General features: G+C 44.3%; 1 protein-coding gene across 1 annotated transcript; it reads right to left on the bottom strand.

Annotated features, from left to right (window-relative positions):
• Positions 1 to 1,726: 1,726 nt before the first annotated feature.
• LOC148685752 (uncharacterized) lies at positions 1,727 to 15,109 on the bottom strand. Its single transcript, XM_088669906.1, has 7 exons — positions 15,094 to 15,109; positions 13,742 to 13,938; positions 11,985 to 12,078; positions 5,934 to 6,052; positions 4,309 to 4,451; positions 2,968 to 3,165; positions 1,727 to 1,838 (listed from the first exon to the last, which is right to left on the bottom strand). Exons 1-7 carry the CDS (start codon positions 15,107 to 15,109, stop codon positions 1,727 to 1,729), a joined length of 879 nt encoding a protein of 292 aa, XP_088526032.1.
• Between the last annotated feature and the right edge of the window lie 4,328 nt (positions 15,110 to 19,437).

The raw sequence follows: 19,437 nt of genomic DNA, 5'->3' as shown, positions 1-19,437 counted from the left end.
TTCTTGTCTTGTTCTTTAACCTTGATGATAAGAAAGCCCCTTGCCCCCCAGTTCTGATAAAACACAAACAATATTATACGTATTATTATATGTGTTATTATACGTACAATATTATACACATAGTACACACTTATATACTTCAGGTTCCCTAAAGTAAAAAGCAAATTAGATAGATATATACATCAGTGCATATAATAACTGTGTAAAAATATGTATGCATTAATATACTTATAAAATTACGCTGCAGAAATATTGTGCACCATGGAACTTGACTCTTTTGTACATATTATAGTATGGTATACTTGCCCCCCTTCAAACCCATAACAATATATTTGTACATAAATTCACATATTACAATATTGCAAGTCTCTTGAGAACTCTCCAAACCTGTGTGAGTATTGCTCCTGAAAGCTCTCCCCAATTGGGGGCTGGAGTAGCGGGAAGTGTATAGCACCCTATTTTGCTGAGCTGCAATGGGAATAGACTTACTACATCCATCAACCCCAACCTATTTTGGGGTTGGGGGCCAGGGGACCCATGAGAACCTCAATGGCCACTTCTTCGCTCAGTGAGCTAAAACATCAGCCAGGTAATGGTGTCAGAATAAGCCCTTAGTTTTTATTCTAAGAAAAGAAAAAGAAAAGAAGAGGCCTGTTTGCTCTATAAGAGTCCATCAAAATAAAAAGTGAAGGTTTTCGGCCATATCTCATTGTAGTTAGAATGTTAGACCAGGACCGGAGAGACCCAGGTTCAAATCCTAGCCATTATCTCACAGGGTTGTTGTGAGGGTGAAATGGGGGGGGGAGAGGGGGAAGCATGTGCCCCCTTGGAGGAGGGGCAGGATATCTAGCTCCTTATATGAGGACTAGAATTATTTCATCTTTAGCATCATCATCACCGCCACCATCATCAATGATAGTAATAACAATAGTTTTATTAGATCCCTTACCCACCCTTCACCACAAAGTTGCAAGGCAGGCTACGGCAATGTAAAAATATAATAATACGATCAGTTTAAACAATGTACAATCAACGGAACAGGATGGGTTCTGAAAATGAATATCCCCATTGCCAAAGGTCCGGTTACAGAGGTGTGTCTTGTATGTGAAAGTTATACAAGGATGGTGGCGAGATGCACCTCTATGGGGAGGCAATTCCACAATGAAGGGGCTGACCTAGAGAATGCCCTTTCCTTCCAAGGTGGGTGGAATTACCAAAAGGTACCTCTCAGCTTAACTTCACACCCAAGAGGGAAGGAGCCCAAGTCAGATATTTAGAGCCCAAGTCATTTAGGGCTTTAAACACAGGAGCTATGTGAGCCCTAAACCCCAGCCAGTAATCTGGTTGCTGCATTTTTGGGTCAGTCGACGCTTCCAAGTCATCTTCAAGGACAGCTCCATGTTGAGCATGTTGCAGTAATCCAATCTGGAAGTCGCCAGAGCATGGGGTACAGTGGTCAAAGCTGGTGAACCAACTGCGGTTGGAAATAGGCACTCCTAGCCATTGAGGCCACCTTCAGCCGCCACAAAGTATTGGAAATATACTCCAAATTAAGTATATATACATGCATATTTTGGTTTTCTGTGGTGCATAATTTGGACATTTTTTGGCACGACATACAATCTGCTCTATTTGTGGCCACAAGGGCAGGAAACAGACTTGTGCATTCGCAGGATTCATTCTTTGAATTGTGGCAAGTCCTTCAGTCCTCTCACAAAATGTAATGCTATAGGATGGTGCATATTTTCGACATAAAATTGGTTTCCGGTGGAGGACAGTCCTCTGGCAGTTTCAGGATCCCATCCAGCATTTTCAAGTTTGGCAAGTTAGAGAACACACTAGAAGAGAATATGGTTTAGGAGTAAATTAATTTATTTCCATCATCCCATGCCCTTGACCTTAACTGCCCTTGACCTTAACTTCAGTTTTACTCCCACACCACCTTTCCAGTTTGGGCTCTCCATTCCTGAAATTTGGTGTCTGTGTGTCGGTCAACCTCACTTTTGCCACTAGCAGACCCACTAGAAAGACCAAAGGAAACAGCTGGTGCCCAGAAATTAAACTCTGTATGAGAGTAGAATGCTTTGACTGACTCCATGGTGCAGAGGTTAAGGCTATGTGCCTTAACTTACAACTCCCATGCCTTTGGGTGTATCAGTGAATCTGAGAACAACTTAATGTGCTTTCCCAGGAACACACAATTCCTTCTATTTCCAGTGTTCGGAAGTGTTTCGGTAAGCAAAACACCACCACTCAGGACAATACCAGGGGAAGGGCCATAGTTCAGTGGTAGGGCATCTGAACTGCACACATAAACCCCCAGGTCAGTGTTTCTCAAATTTGGGTTCCCAGCTGTTGTTGGACTACAATTCCCATCACCCCTAGATAGCAGGACCAGTGGTCAGGGATGATGGGAGTTGTAGTCCAACAACAGCTTGGGGAGATCCAAGTTTGAGAAACGCTGCCCCAAGTTCAATCCCCGACATCTCCAGATAGGACTGGGAATATCCCCTGTCTGAAATCCTGGACGGTCCATGCCAGTCAATACTGAGCTAGAAGGATCGTCGATCGGACTCTGTGAAAGGCAGTTTCCTATGTTTCTTATCCATGTATGAGAGGGAGGTGTCAGCAGACTCAAAGGAACCCTATGGTTTGCAAAGTACAAAAGGGTGGGGGGGATTCAAGGGTGCAACCTCCCTCTTCCCCTCAACATACCAGTGAGGACCCAACTTGCCCACTGCTCATAGAGAAGCAAGTGACTGTTGGCAGGGGGGAGCCGGATAAGAGGGGTGGCGAAAGAGTCAGGAATGATGGGAGCTGTCATGCCACAGGTTCCCCACCCCTGGAACAGACTATTGGAGTGGAGCGCAGGGCGTGGCTGACTAAATGAGACGCTGGACAAGCTGCAACGTTTTGTTGCAGGCCGACTTGTTACTAAATACACTCCAGTGGCGTGCAATAACTTACAGCTGCCTGTAGTTGTCATGAAACTCACAGGGGTTCCTCTGGAGTACGAGAGACTCCAATGGAGTATGTCTCAGGGCACACAGCCCATGTAGGGTCTCAATGTTGTTCTCATCAAGGGACAGATGTTGAATCGCAGGTAGTTTTGGCAGCTGCTTGAAGGATGTAAAATGATTTCTGCTGAGTTTCAGCTCTTTGCATCTGGAAAGCACATTAAATGTGTGCGATCGGTTATTACATGCAGGGGAAAAGAAATTCCAACTTACAACAACAAGGGTTTGGGGGGAGGTTATTTTTTAAGCCCTGAAAATGTAGACAATGATTCTTTTGTAAGAAGCAATTCAATGGACCCCTATACTGACACTATCATACAAAAGGCACCAGAAAATGTGCTAATTAGTCTCCAGTGCTGCAAGAACTATGCTCAAAGATCTGTTTGCGAAATGGTCAAGACCTCAGGTGAGGACCGTATCAGCTTGGTTTCACATTGCACTTCTCTGACACTCTTCCTGTGTCAGTGAAGGGGCTCATTTGGAAAACAGTTTCTTGACACAATTAGCCAAGATGTCAACAGCCACTTTGCTTCCCCTTTCACAACCTGCGGCAATTAAACCCAGAAGTCTCCAATTAACCAATGTGTGGAAAAACTCCCTTTCTGATAAGACCACACAGAGACTATTTGGTATCGCTGCAAGAGCAAAATGTCTCCCAACCTAGATTTGCCCTTTTGGTTTTTAACCTTCCTCTCTCTTCATGGGAAAAAATAAGAAGCTTGCCTTGGTTCTTCCTCCCTCCTTGCAACACAGACATAACCTTCCACTCTTCACTGCCTCTCACCTGGCTGCCTCTCTCAGGTTGTTTATTTAGCACTGGCTACGCTACAGCTTGGGTGTGCTACTTTCTGGGATGATGAGATAATGTTCCAGTGAAACACACTGAGAATAAGTCCTGCAGAAGCCTCAGCTCTGCACAATATCTCAATCGTTATCCTCCCTTTCTTCATTCAGACTGGCAAACTGTGGTTTCCAGGGTCAGAACAGTCTAGGATCTTATACCGACTCCAAACTGTGGTTCAAGTTCCTGGCTTCTTTTCTGAACTGGGAAACCCTAGTTTCCAAGCTGAATAAAACTTGGATGAACTAAGGTTGAGTGCAATTCCTAGTGGCCAAAAAACACCTTTCCAGATGGCGCTTGCAACAAATGATGTATAACGTGATCTAATGATTTAAACCCACTATAGTAAATTGCTTGCAATCGTGACTGCAGATGCGGTGCATGGGATATACATAGTTCTGCTGTTAACTTAGTTAATGCTTGGAAAAGTCCCAATAATAATCAAATTACCTTGGCAAGCATATGGCACTTAGATCTGTCAAGGAGTTGTCCACCAGCCAAAGCCTCTCCACTCGGATTAGACGGCGGAGAATCCTTTTGCAGTTTTCTACCTGGTAAAGGTCTCCCAAGTCTTGGTACGAAAGATTTAAACTCTGGTGGTGGGAGGGAATTCAAAGAACACACAAATAGATTCCATTTAGCTGAACAGTCAAGTGGAGATCTTCTGCACACTGAATGTTTATGACAGCATCAATACAAAACTAGACGAGAATGCATCTCAGGTCTTGCAAATAGCAATTCCAAAGGACCACAATATGGATTTGAGTAATTTGGTGAGGTGGGACGATTAATCCCACCATGTTCTTTCGCCAAGAAAAATCTCTTCCAAAACTGTTATTTACTCTTTTGGGAAATGCATATCACAGCTCCGAGGTGGTGTTGGTAGATATTCATGGGGGGAAATGGTACAGAGGAAAGGGTTAACATGTCCCCTGTCACACTTCCAGTATGGATCCCCAGATTCCATAGCTCGATTGCAAATGTTTAAAGGATACAATAAATGTTTAAAGGGAGCAGAGATTACTTTGCACATCTCTGTTTGGCCCTTGGTTTCCATGCAACGCAGAACCCTCCTAACTTCTAAGCAAGATGTCTGAGCTACTGTGAGGCTCACTCTGAGTTGATTTGGTTTTTGCATATAGGCTCTCTGTTATACCTATAACTGCTAACAAATTAGGGTGACAAATTTGACAAGCTGATTTTTGCTGCCTCCTTTGGCAGAGGTTCAAACTACCTGACAGGGTTGAGAATCCTGTAGTAGTAGTAGTAGAGGAAGAATATGAATAAGAATATTCTTATTCTTATTCAGCGGGTGGCACTGTGGGTTAAACCACAGAGCCTAGGGCTTGCAGATCAGGTTGGCAGTTCGAATCCCCGTGACGGGGTGAGCTCCTGTTGCTCGGTCCCAGCTCCTGCCAACCTAGCAGTTCGAAAGCACATCAAAATGCAAGTAGATAAATAGGTACAGCGGGAAGGTAAACGGCATTTTCGTGTGCTGCTCTGGTTCGCCAGAAGTGGCTTTGTCATGCTGGCCACATGACCTGGAAGCTGTACATCGGCTCCCTTGGCCAATAACGCAAGATGAGCGCCGCAACCCCAGAGACGGTCACAACTGGACCTAATGGTCAGGGGTCCCTTTACCTTTTAAGAATAAGTGATTACTAAAGTGAATAAAGTTTACACACATCTGTAATCTAAAAAGATGTGGCACAAATGGAAATTTGATTAGGTAGGAGGATGCCATGCATAAGTACAAACTTCTTTCCTCCTAATCGGATTTCCCTTTGTGCCCCATATTTTAAAATTATAAACCTAAGGGTAGGGACTGTCTTGTGTTGATCTATAAGCTGCTGTGGGAACCGTTTTTGGCAGAAGTGCAGGATACAAATTCTTCAAATAAAATAAATTTAAAATCGTACTGACAGTCCTATACTTTTTATTCAGAGTCAGAAACAATCATTTAGGAGTCCAATGACAACTACTTCCCTGTAAGAGTGTATAGGAATGCAGCCTGAATGAGATATTACTAACAATATTTTTTAAAAATAAAACCCACAATTTTAAAAAGTCCTTACCACACAGTTTTCCCAGTTCTCTTGCAGCCTTCGTTCCCATTTCTCATTCTCTGTCAATTTTTTTCTTGCACACAGAGTGTGATGCTCTCCTCTGAAAAAACATTCTTCCTCAGAAGGTCCTGTTCAGAAATATAGATATCCATCTCAATATTTTTCAAAATAAAATAAAATAAAATAAGATTTTATGGCGTTACAAAAGTACATACAGCACCTCTGCTTTCAGTTCATGGAGTCTTTTCTACAGATCAGTTATATTCAATGTGAGACACGAATGTTATAGACAGTATAAGGCTGGGGTAGAGGAGAGGTGGAGAGAGAGAAGGGCATCTCAATATTATATTCCTGCTCCTATCATTTATATCTTAGCAGAGGGATGTGGGTGGCGCTGTGGTCTAAACCACTGAGCCTCTTGGGCTTGCCGATTGGAGGGTCGCCAGTTTGAGTCCACACAAAAGGGTGAGCTCCCATCACTCTGTCCCAGCTCCTGCCAACCTAGCAGTTAAAAGCATACCACCGTGAGTAGATAAATAGGTACTGCGGCATTGGGAAGGTAAATTGCGTTTCCATACGGTATGGCACTCATCACAAGGGCTTGTTGCACGAGAAGTAGTTTAGTCATGCTGGCCACATGACCAGGAAAGCTTTCTGTGGACAAACGCCGGCTCCCTTGGCCTGAAGCGAGATGAGTGCCACAACCCCACAGTAAAATTTGACAGGACTTAAATGTCCAGGGGTCCTTTACCTTGTATCTTAACAGAATATTTGAAAGCTTAGAAATATGCAAGAGGGGATATATGTACATGTGTGTGTGTGACACACACACACACACACACACACACACACACACACATTTGTATACAAACACACATATATTTATAGTGCCTTACACCTCGAATGTTTCAAGGCCGCTTACACATACAAATAGAATACAAACTAGGGCTGACATACATCCGAATCTTCCCAGACATTAGCGGGATTTCAAAGGCGGAATACACATCCGGAGGAAATTTCTGAAAAGTGGCTCTTTGTCCTGGATCTTTGGATCATAGGCAAGTCAATCTAAAAATCGCATTTTTAGCTCATCTTTTGGGGTGTCCTTTTTGAAACATGGCTCACTAAAAGCAATTGCGATTCAAAATTTGCACAGCTAGACTAGTACCGGGTAGGAGCCACTATTAGAACAACCAGCTCACAAAATCAAACCCAGACCAGCAGACAAAACATTAAAGATTTGATTCCTGGAGGTAAAGCCTTGTGCCAAAACAATAATGATTCTCCTGCCAGGTGGACGTCCCTGGGAAGACAATTCCGTAGTTGGAGTACATTATATATATTTTGTGAGAGAGAGCCATTAAGGCTGAGTGCCAGGTGTTCAGATCACATTACTGCACACCAAGTCTGGGCTAGTTACACTGGCTTCCTTTTGGGTTCTGGGCCCAATGTAATGGGCCGCCTTTGACCTTTAAGGGAGACACGGGTGGCACTGTGGTCTAAACCACTGAGCCTTGGGCTTGCCGATTTAAAGGTCGGCGGTTCGAATCCCCGCAACGGGGTGGAACCAGAGCAGTGCACGGAAACACAGTTTACCTTCCTGCCAGAGTGGTACACCTATTTATCTACTTGCACTTTAACATGCTTTCGAACTGATAGGTTGGCAGGAGCAGGGACCGAGCAATGGGAGCTCATTCCGTCGCAGGAATTCAAACCACCGACCTTCCGATTGGCAAGCCCAAGACTCAATGGTTTAGACTACAGAGCCACCCGTGTCCCGTGCTCCTATAGCGGAGGGCAAAAAAGGAGGTGCTCTCTGTATGTGTTGGGTTGGGGGGTGAGTTGGATTTAGGGAAGCTTGTCCAAATCTCTTATTCTTCCAGAATGGAAGGTAAAATATGCCAGTCCTGGTTTGGCATACTCATTTTCTCCTCCACCAGGACCAATGGGAAGTAAAATCCTTTAAAATCCTCAGCTGGCAGAAAATGGGGGGAAGGAAACACCCCCCCCCCGAAGAACCCACATCTTCTAACCTGCCGACACAAGCCTAGCTTTGGATTTGGCAGTTCCACAATCTTCTACCTGCTTTGCATTGTTCTGCCACTTTAAATAAATGTGTTTGCTGCCAAAATCCCACGGCATGTGCTTTATTATGGTCCCAAGGAAAGAGTAAGGTGATTGCTTCTTATGAAACTCCCAACATTCTGTAACATCCTAGCATGGCCCATTTCTTTGTTGTAAGCTGCGTCAAGTTTACTAAGAAGATCCATTAATCAAATACAGCATTTGACTGATAACCAGAGCTGATCCCAAATGCACAAAGGTGGAGAGGGAATGTTTGGCGGGGGGGGGGGAATGGAGTAGTTTTTCCAGGGGCTGTTTTTCCAGGTGGCAATGGCACAGTGGACAAGTGAGACATGATACTCTCTTGATACAGTATTCTCTGGCACTGCTGAGCCTGTTCTGCACTTTGGTATACTAGAGAACAAAGGGCAATGAAAGAGGCTAGACCAATGGCTCCCAATTTGGGGTCTGGGGACCCCTGGGGGGTCCATGGTCCCATTCCTTGCCTCTCCTCCAACTAAGTTTTTGTCATTTTTGCATGGCAATATCACAAATTCTATGTTCTGTTTTTTAAAGTGTACCTAAAATCCTTTGCTTATTAGGGGCTACCCCACATTTTGTTCAAAAAATTGCTTTGCAATTTACCATAGAGCAGGGGTCCCCAAACTTACCCGGCTTTGGGCCGGATGCCCACCGCGCCGATCGCGCGGTGGGCCGGAGGACGGGGGAGCGCGCGGGGGAGTGCACGGCCGGGTGCGGCCATGTGCATGCGCAAATGCTATTTCTGGCACACTCCCTACCTGGAAAGCACCGGAAATAGCTTCTGTGCATTTGCAGGAGCCTTCTCCGACCCGGAAGTACACCGGAAATGATGTGCTTGCGCATGTGCGCAAGCTATTTCCATCGCTTTTTCAGTCGGAGTGGGTAGCCGCGCCGCACCACGCCAGCAAGAGCGGGCGGCGGCAGCGGGCGGCTGGGGGTACTGGGGGCTGCATAAAAGAGCCTCACGGGCTGTATGTGGCCCCCAGGCCATAGTTTGGGGACCGCTGCCATAGAGTTATCAAAATTTTCAAAAGTAGGGGGTCCGTGGCTTGACTTTTGAAAAATAGGGGGCCCTCAGTAATTGGCTAATTGGGAGCCACTGGGCTAGACAATCCTTGCCCCTGGCTTCTAAAGCATGCTGAGGGGATATAATCATCATCATCATCATTGAATATGTTAAATATATTGTTTGCTCTATTTATATTGTGACTGTCTATGGCTTTAAACAATAAAGTTTAATTCATTAGTGCTGTTATTATTGTTTTACATATGTCTCAAACTGATTTACAGATATACCATAAAAACAGAACAGCTAACAATAGTCTCTGAAACAGTACAAAAACAACTGAAGACAGAATGGAGACCTAAGGCACAGACATTTCCACCTTGCTGGAAAAAACAGCCAAAAGAAAAACCAAAACGACTTCAAATGTTTCTGCAAAGTATGGATTGTGGGTGCCTGTCATATCTCAACAGAGATGCTGTTCTACAGCATGGGGGCAACCAAACTGAAGACTCCCCTCTAAGTTACTGTGAAGCAGGCTTCTGATATTCTGGGGGCTGTGATATCTATTTTTCTAGAAAATGAGGTGCCAGAACTTGGCATGAATGCCTCCCTTGTTCTCTTATAATGGCAGCTGAGAGGTGCTGGATCTGAGTTCTGGCTGAAAAAAGCCCTGCTTAGGAGAGGAAGTTGTCCTGGCCATCTTGGAAGAGACAGTGATTCAACCACTATTGAAAAAGCCCACCCAGGATCCATTGGTTTATGACAACTTCTGCCTGGTCACAAATGCCCCCTTTGGAGGGAAGGTGATTGAGAGGGTCACAGCAGGATGGTTGCAAGCCAATTATCTCAACCCACTTGTGGGACTGAATCGGCCTTGGATCACCCTGATGGATAACCTTTTTCAGGAGAAGGAATGGGGATTGAGACCCTGTTGTTACTTGATATCTCAGCAACTTTTGATACCCTAGGCCATGATATCCTCTTGAGCTGACACAGTGAGATGCATGCTGGCGGCTCTGTTTTACGTTGGTTCTGATCCTATCTCTGGGATCACTTTCAGAGAATGTCATTGGATGATTATCTGACTGCCTCCTGGCAACTGTACTGCAGGATACCATAGGATACCATCTTGACTCCAGTGCTATTTAACATCTACTGTATATGCAGCTGCCAGTCAGTAGGAAATTTGGGGCTGATGATACCCAGAGCTATTTTTCTATCACTTCGGAACTGGGAGAAGCTGTGCAAGTCCTGGACCAATAAACCCAGTCTGAATCCTGGCAAGATGGAGGCACTGTGGGTGAGCAGATCCTGAGCCAGGATAAATGGTAAATTGGCCACTTTGGACAAGGTCATACTCCTCCTGAAGAAGCAGATTCATAATCTGAGGGCATTCCTAGATCCATATCCATCATTAGAGGTCCAGGTGACCTCAGTGGCTAGGAATGCCTTTCACCAGCTTCCAGCAACAACCATTTCTGGACCAGGGTAGCCTGACCACTGTCCTCCATGCATTGGCAACCACCAGGTTGGACAACTGCAATGCACTGTGTGTGTGGCTGCCCTGAGGTTGGTCCAGAAACCGAAGCTAATGCAAAATGCAACAGTTTGATGGCAGAATATTGCCATCATGCTGTGCCACTGCTGAAAGAATTGCTCTGGCTACCAGTTAGCTACTAAGCTAAATTCAAGGTGCTAGTACTGGTGTACCAAGCCCTTACAGCTTGGGACCAGGATACAGTATCTAAAAGGTCATCTCATCCTTCATATGCCCAACTGATCACCATGCTCTGCAAGAAAGAGCCTGCAGGAGAAAAAAAATTGTCTCAATATTGGAGGAGGAGGAGGAAGTTCCACAGGCAGGGAGCCTCCTTCCAAAAACATCATCATCATGGTGGACCCACCCTGTGGAACTCCCTTCTGTTACATATCAGACAGGCACAGTTTCCATTGGCTTGTCAGTGCTTCTTAAAGACTTTCCTTTTTCAGCAAGCCTTATGGATATTTTTTTTTTAATCCCAGTCTCTATCAGTACCATAGCTGCCAAGTTTTCCCTTTTCTCGCGAGGAAGCCTATTCAGCATAAGGGAAAATCCCTGTAAAAAAGGGATAACTTGGCAGCTATGATCAGTACTGGGTTTGAAATTGCTTTCTATTTTAAATTCTTGCATTTTTTTTCTTATTGTTGATGTCTTTACTGTTAAATAACTTTGAGATAGTTTATCGGAAGCAAGTCATAAATGGAAGCAAACAAACAACAGTGATGCCTACAGACTTTTTTTGGACTACAAATCCCATCAGCCTGAGCCAGCATGGGCAGTGTCCAAGGAAGTTGTAGCTCAACAATGTCTGGAGGACACCAGGTTGGTGAAGGCTCTGAAACACAGAGAGACATCCAGTTATCTGCTAGCCATGAGCTCCATTGATGTGATAGCAACAATCATTCTGGGCTATTAGTCAGTGAACTGCCTAACAGGAATGGTTAGGGAAGCCTTTTATTATATATTGACACAGGTTGGAAGCTGCCCAGAATGGCTGGGGCAATCCAGTAAGATAGGCCAGGTACAAATAATAACTATTATTATTATTATTATTAACCATGCAAACAGGCCAATTGCAATGCAAACAAGCCTACTTTTAACATGGAACCCTGCTGAATAAATTTTGGCCTGCAACGGATAATTATCTAAATCTTTTGATTTATCTACCGAGTAGACTAATTAAACCCATTCAGTTCACTGAAAAGGGCAACCTCCTGTGGGAATGCAGAGGTACACCTTCAGTGAACTCATAGATCAGTCTGTCTGCACAATCCTACGGCACGTTCGTTGAAGCACACATGAGCTCCAAAGCAAGGCACCTGCCTCGACAGTTCATATTTCTGCCATCATTCACACCACACCATCTCCTAATATCATGGAGGCTACAAACCAGATTCTTTTTCTATACCTTCTCTCACTCGGGGGCAGCGGATTTGGTTCCCTTGAACATCATGCTCTTCTAATTCATGCCAGGTGAGATACTTGAAGGAATCTGATGGAAGCTTGAAAGAGGAGAAACCAAATTAGGAATATTTCCCCTTCTGCCAGATACCTTTTAATCAGCACAAAAATTTCAGACAGTACTTTAGCTTGTTTCCAAACAGTGGTCATTTTCAATGCATTTGAAAGAAAATAGCAAAAGCACCTTAAAAGGACGGCACATTTATTAGGGGTGGTGGTGGGGGCACTGAAAAATCAGGATGGTTTAGGGGTCTCCCACCCTATATTGAAGAACAATGTCAACAACTGACTCCATTTGGATCAGCACCCCCCAAAAGCCACAGAACATAGGAGCCAAGGTCCCTTTGTCCCCTATCATATTTGAGGGGGCTTGGCCTCCCCCAAATTGGTCAGCATTGCCATGGAAATGGTGTGTGTGTGCACCATGTCTTGTGATCAATTATGCAGGGTGGGGCTTACCTGCCCCCCAAATATTTTATTCATATTGGCACCCCTGTCACAGAATACTCTGTTTTGTGTCAATACAACTCTATATTTCTCTAGGTTCATGGGCTTTGCCAGAAGTGAAGCTGTCCAAAACGTTGCCTGCAGAGCATGGAAGAGCTCTGAATTATTATTATTATTATTTTGTTAGAGCACAACAGCAGAGGATATGTTTAAAATGGAAAAGTTTAAGTTATTTTTTTTAAAAAAACTGCTCTACTTTAGCAACACATAAACCTCAGAGCTCTTCAGAATTCCACAGGAACACCACTAGACAGCTTTGCAATGGAAGTCTTGCTGCAAACCTTTAAAGGCTTATTGGGAGGTCTATAAGCCTATTTGAGGACTCAAATAACCACCAGAAAGCAAGGCTAGCGAGAAGTCGCAAAGTTTGAAAAAGTGTAAAAGCAAGAATATGTACCACCTGAGCACTTCTTAATTATTTTAAGGCAAGGGTGAGAAACCTCTGGTCTGTGGCCCATGAGGGAGCTCAAGTTGGCCCACGAGGCCCTTTCCCTCAGACCGTGTCCACACGCCCAGCAGCTGACATACGTAACTTGTGACATCATCTTGTGACATCATCTGATAGGTGACAGGACAGGATTAAACCCTGCATAGGCTACACATGCCTTTTCCTAGCAATAAACAGGACCAAGCAGCCAAACTGAGCTCATCGTAGCAGCAACAAACAGACAACACGGTCCAACATGTTGGTGAAACAATGAAAAGGTAAACCACCATGAGGTGCAGATATTAAATGTATAAACAACCTAATCGGACTTGAATATTGCACTTTATACTGGACTTTTAAGACTTCGAGCATGAGATTTTGTATACATTTTTTAATCTCCTTGTATATGTGAAAACTGAGCTCATCAGCTGATGCAGAGGGTTTAAATCTTGCTCAGTTCAGCAGAATTCCATGCAAACTGCATGAAATACCCTGCTAAAACTAAAGGGAGGGGAAACGACTTTATTTTAACAGCACCTTGCAAGGTGCTTTGAAGTCCTTACTCAGGTGGATCTGAAGAGGCAATCCATCTCTACACACACCCAAATTGGCCACCCTTACTTTTCCTATTACAATAGACAGTCTCTTGTTTCTGATGGCTAAAACTCAGGGAGAATGTTTGCACTGTCATGCTGCAGAAGGAGAGGCTAGTAGTGAGGTTACCATCAACTTGTGCTTCTTTCCACAGAACTCAGAACCAGAATGCTTACTGGAGAGGCAATGCCGGAATCACAACTGGGCGGGCGAACCCCTCTGCTCCTTGACGATAACACCGGCAAAGGGATTTCTGTATCACTTAGATCGGAGAAGGGCGATGAATGGTTGGTGCGCAATCTAAGCCAGCTTGCATTCAGACCTGAGGAGCTTAAGAAGATCACATTGTAAACTCGCAGAGGGGTCTCCTGGTCTGGTATCAGCAATCAGGCCCAGGGTATAGGGGTGGGAAACACAGAGGTACAGTTCACTGCTGTGAGGCTGGTGTGCACAAAGCATAGGAGCAAAGCGCAGAGTTGAAAATGATCTTGGTTCTGCAGAAATGTACATCATAGTCCACTTACTCTTAGAACTCAGCATCCAAGATGCATTTGGGTTAAAGTCTGGTTCTAACGTAAATGGAGAACCTGTGGCATGAACCTTGATAGCACAGGATTCTAAGCACATTCACCCAAACATGTTTAGACATCTCCTTCAGACCCACCTGCACAACACGAGAAGATCAAGGGTGGAGTAGATGGGGCCAACATGCACTGGATTCTTGGAAGTGGGGCTCGTGTGTGCTTCCCCCCTACCCTGTACTCTCTGTTCATGTTGGGAATTCCCTGTTCATGCACAATGCCTGAACAAGGCAAGGATGCTTCCTGGTATCAGGTGAGGCTCTTTGTCTATCTAGCCCAGCATTGTCAATTCTGATCAGCAGCAACTTCTGAGGTCTCAGTGAGCGGTCCTTTTAACTTCAGGTACTGTGGGTTGAACTGGGAGCCTCCTGCATGCAATCCATGTGCTCTGCCACTGAATCCAGGACATGGGGCCTCTGTAACATCACCTGGCACTGCACAAAGGAAGGGAACTGTTAGATGGCCAGCAAGAAAGCCTCTTAACAAGGATAGGACAGACCTTGACACACCCTGATCCCTATAAAAGCTTCTGGATCAGGCTTGTTCATTGACCAGAACAACTTGCAAACTCTATACTTCCATTTTGACACTTTCCCCTTTTTGCTGAGATAGCTAAGTCCGCAGAGCATGAGATTTTTAATCTCAGAGTTGTGGGTTCGAGCCCCACATTGAGCAAAAGATTGGACTAGATGGCCCTCATGGTCCCTTTCCAACTCTACAATTCTGTGATTCTATGATTCTCTTCTCCACCATTGGAGCCGAGTCTGACAGATAGAATTTTATGCATTTTATGCATGCACCAGATGAGCTTATACGGTTTGTTAGTTTGTTGGGCAAGAGAACTGAAATTGGTTTATTCTTTATTGCATAAACGGTGCAATTTTCAAGGTTGTGATTTCAAGCAAATGAACATCTCTAAAGGCGCAGAGAAGTCTATGGAGGAATACCTTGATAGATATTCATGTTGATCTTTAGTAGCACAGTCGATTCAGCAAACCACACTCCGGTTATTCTACAAGCCCCATGATCTGTCACAAAACATGATTATAACAGCTGCACAAGGGAGCCAAGGAAGACGTGCAACTATAAAACGCTCTGGTAAGAATGGTAATGGAACCTTCCTTCTACACGAGAGTGTAAGGCCAATATAAAGTACTAAGTGGCTTCAAATTGAAGCAGTGTTGCCATTTGAGAATACCCTTGAACAGAATCATAAGTTGCTTCGGCAAAACTCACTGTTTTGAAATATCCGATAAAAGAGGTTCTGCCAAATATTGCATATGCTCTTTAAAGCAATGCTTCTCAAACTCCCTAAGCTCAGGGGAACCCTTTCCATTCTGATTTGCCTGACATGAACTTCCTGTGCACTGTGGCAAAATTTTGGCTTCCTCAAAGGCATGCCATCTGTTTACACAGGAGACAAGCTGGGTGTGTGCTAGGCATCGAAAAGAAAGATCTGTGGAGGTGGACAAGCTGTGGGCCATGCCTACTGACTCCACCCCTTGGCCTTTATGTACTCAGGCATGGATCGTGAACCTGGATTGATGGTCTGTGGTGAGTCCTAAAACATCTGAAGAGCTGCAGGTTCTCCATCCCTACACGAATGGCAACGCTTGCACAGTAGATACATCTGGATGACTCCAGGTTCCTGTTCACATGGTCTTGAACCTTCAGTTTCCCAGGGTTCTGGACTCTGTACACTTTTGCTCCATCAAAGACAGAAGGGGAGCATCAGAGACCAGTTATGCCTTCATCCTCTGTGGCTGAGGAGATAGCTCTCTCCTGCACTGAGGAGGGAAGGGATGCTTCAGTCTCATCCTCTGAACCCTCTCTCTGGTACCACACCAAAGTCTTGAGCCTTAAATTTTAATGCTTTCCAATGTTTGGTTACAAGTGTGAACACAGCATTATAATAGGGCAGTGAAACAGCAAGAAAAATGTTAAGAGGTATTCTTGTGATGGATTACAAGCAGCAATTATTTGGGCTTTACTTATGAAGTAAGACTTCAGGACTCACAATTGTTGTGCGCCACACTGAACTCCTTGGAAGAAAGGTGGGATATAAATGTTTCCTTTTTGGCCCAAGGTCACCCAATGGACTTTGTAGCTGAGTGGGGATTTGAAGCCTCGTCTCCCAGGTCCTAGTCTGACACTCTAATCATTACACCACACTTAGTTCTCTGGAGGCTGGCGGCAGAGAAGACCTAAGGTCCAAAATTCAAGTGACAATAAACTGATGGATCAACATACCAAGTAAACGTGTGAGTCACCACACCAAAAAAGGTTGGGAACCACCTTATCTAGACTACTGTCGGAGCAAGCTTTTACCTAGGAGCTAATAAGTGCCACTGTGAGCTGTCCAGGGTCCTGATGACCTGCAGCCTATTCTGGATGTTTACTGTGCTCAGCCAGGACTCCCCTACAAACCCTGGCTTGGATCAAGCACATGGTCATTTTACTAACACATCCTCTGAATCTCACATATCTTTTGTTTTATACATGGGCTGACTTATACGAGCTTAAATTTAGAGTCTGACAAACATCTGTGTATGTGTTTTGGTGTTTTAGGATTGATTTATGAAGCTGGATTGAGAAACAATTTTTACGTGCCTCAATTCCCAAGCCGATAAAAATGTTAATTTACTGTGCCATTTCTATACATGCAGCCACATCAGATTGTTGCTGTGCGCAAGGATTTGAAGCTGTTTTGAGCGAACTGTTCTGTGGGGGTGACTTTTATTAGCTTTATACAATATAATCATCTGATGCACTGTCAGTGTCATAAAATATGTCATTATACCATGTCACAATGCACGCGGAAAATAATTCAGAATAGGAGAGAGGTGGTTGTTAGTGCAGAGTGTTATAGAGGAGATGATAATGATGATGATTTAAATATTATTTCCTACCCTACCCGAAGAAGTCAGGGTGGCATACAATGCTTCTCTCTTATTTTATCAGCACACCAACCCTGTGAGGTAGGTTTAGCAGAGTGATAGTGACTAGCCCAAGGCCACCCAAGGAGCTTCATTGCGAAGTGGAATGAGGTGCTATTATTTTATGGTTCCTTCCACCTTTAATGCCACCAGATGGTTACAAAATGGAAAAGTTCACTATTAACATTACCCAATTCTGATCAGGTTTCTATGGGGATGTTTTCCAAGATAGAAATCTGGCAGCAGCAGTGATATTTTCTTAAGAGACTGAGGCCACTTAGGAACAATTTACTGAACTCATAAACATCTAGACAAAATGCAAAAGAGTTATTGGCTTGGATCTGGATAGGTCTTCTTCTGTGCCATTCCTTTGCAGCTTCTTTTCTGCAGAGTCAATCCCAAGATGGCTTTAACCAAGCCTAGAGGAAAACCATGGATGCTGGTGTTGAGGAACATCAAGAAAGCTCCCAAAGACCCATTGAGTCTAGCATCTTATTCTCACAGTGGCCAACCAGATTTCCATGGGAAGCCAGCCAGCCGGCAGGATTTGAGTGAAAGTGAAACAACTCTTCCCCACTTTTGGTATTCAGAAGAATACTTCTTCCAATCCTATACTCCAAATGTGCTCCGAGGCACCCTTTTCTTTCACTCTAAGCGTTTTGCCCTTTTGAAAATGGCTCTGATGGGCAGACCTTGGGATTCTAGTAAAAAACCAAGCAGATCCGACAGGCCTCAAGTCTGCCTGCCCCTGATTTAAATTAAAATGATTTAGTCTACAAATGCGAGATTGAAAATGCTACAGCACGGATACCACAGGTTCAGTTGCAGATATTTAATGCTAAGAAAATGCAAAGTTGCAGTTAAAAAAAGAGAAGAAGATAAAAGAAGAAATGAAGATAAAAGAAAAAAAAAAACAGCTGAATGAAGAAGCTGATCTGATAGGATGATATTCAAATATGAAGCCTGTTGCAGACTGGCTCTACAGATATGCAAAAGAGCAATTGGAGGGAAAGAAACGGGATTGAGCTACACCAGCTCCTGGCTGGCAAAATTAAATCTCTAGTTTGTGTCTAGGGATCAGGAAGGCCCAAGTTTTCCCCTGGTCTGCACTAGCATGCCTTGACACTCATCCTCTTCCACACCTATTGCTGTTGGTGGTCCCATATTTGGAAGGCTAGATAAAGCCATGGGAGATTCAGAGAGAGGAATCAGACATTAGATCTCCTTCTCCAAGGTCAGAGCTCTCTCTCTCTCTCTCTCTCTCTCTCTCTCTCTCTCTCTCTCTCTCTCTCTCTCTCTCTCTCTCTCTCTCTCTTCCCAACACTGGAAGGAGAGAGCCAATGTATCCTATGGCCCCAGAGATGTATCTGGTTGAAAAGAATGCTTGACTAGAAAGGCCTTCGATCCAATCCAGCAGGGCTGTTCTTATGGAGACAAAGCTAGTGGAGGGGCCCTACTTCCCCTTAATTGCATTGATGGATCTCCATGTGTCTAATGCACAAAGGCTATGGATTGACCTGCCTTAAAACATCTTCTTGCGCCTGCCTTTCCGCCTGCTTCCTTCCCATCTGGCCTTCTTGTATCTTCATAAACGAACACAGATGGCGAAAACACCACGAGCCTTCTCTGCACTCTTCTTATCCCATAAGGCTGCCTTAATATCTCTATCCATTGAAAGAAGCAAGAGAGTGTGAGACTGTATCTGGAAAGTACAGGACATGGATAAGTGGAAGGTCATAGGTTCCATCCCCAGCTAAAAGCATCACAGGTGGAAGTGCCGTGAGAGGCCTCTGGCTCAGATTCTGGGAACTTGCTCTCTTTCATACTAGACAGAGCTGAGCTAAATGGAGGCTGGGGAATTGGTGCTGCAGGGCAGGTATATAAAAGATACATTAAAGGTGAACAGCATTTCAGCCAGCAAGATGCTGAGCTTCAGCTGGTTGTATTTTCACACCTCATAATATTTTAAAACTCCAAGTAAGGTGATCGGTTCAGCTAGATGACAATTTCCCCCTCGCTCTCCTTTTTATTATTGCCTCTTAAGGGCGAGTTTAACTAATTGTGGCAGTGGAGGCAGGATGCAATTTAAAACAATTACAGCTTACCATATTTTAAACTACCTTAGCTTTCTGCCTAGATCGGAGAGCACTTTGGCTCGGTCTGAATCTCCAAACAGGCCCTCTGGGAGACACGCTTTAGATGATATCAACCATTAAGTGGAAGGGGGTGGGAGATTCATGCTGTCTGTCTTGGCAGAGTTATTTCCCTCCTTTTGCTCACATTGAGAAATTGGTTGTTACCATAAATCACAGGCCTTACTTCTAGAGAGGAATTCATACCATTAATGCTCTCACA

The sequence above is a fragment of the Zootoca vivipara genome, chromosome 5 (genome assembly GCF_965207765.1).
Source record: "Zootoca vivipara chromosome 5, rZooViv2.hap1.1, whole genome shotgun sequence".
In the NCBI taxonomy this organism is placed as follows: Eukaryota; Metazoa; Chordata; class Lepidosauria; order Squamata; family Lacertidae; genus Zootoca; species Zootoca vivipara.
Note: the sequence above shows the minus strand (reverse complement) of the source record. Positions and strands in the feature narration are given on the sequence as shown.

Excerpts from the sequence above, each read along its gene's own strand:
- LOC148685752 (XM_088669906.1), bottom strand. Across the intron at positions 3,166-4,308 it reads AGTGCCATATGCTTGCCAAG|ATGCAAAGAGCTGAAACTCA; the intron begins GTAATTTGATTA and ends TGTGCTTTCCAG. Across the intron at positions 1,839-2,967 it reads CATGACAACTACAGGCAGCT|TGTGTTCTCTAACTTGCCAA; the intron begins GTAAGTTATTGC and ends ATTCTCTTCTAG.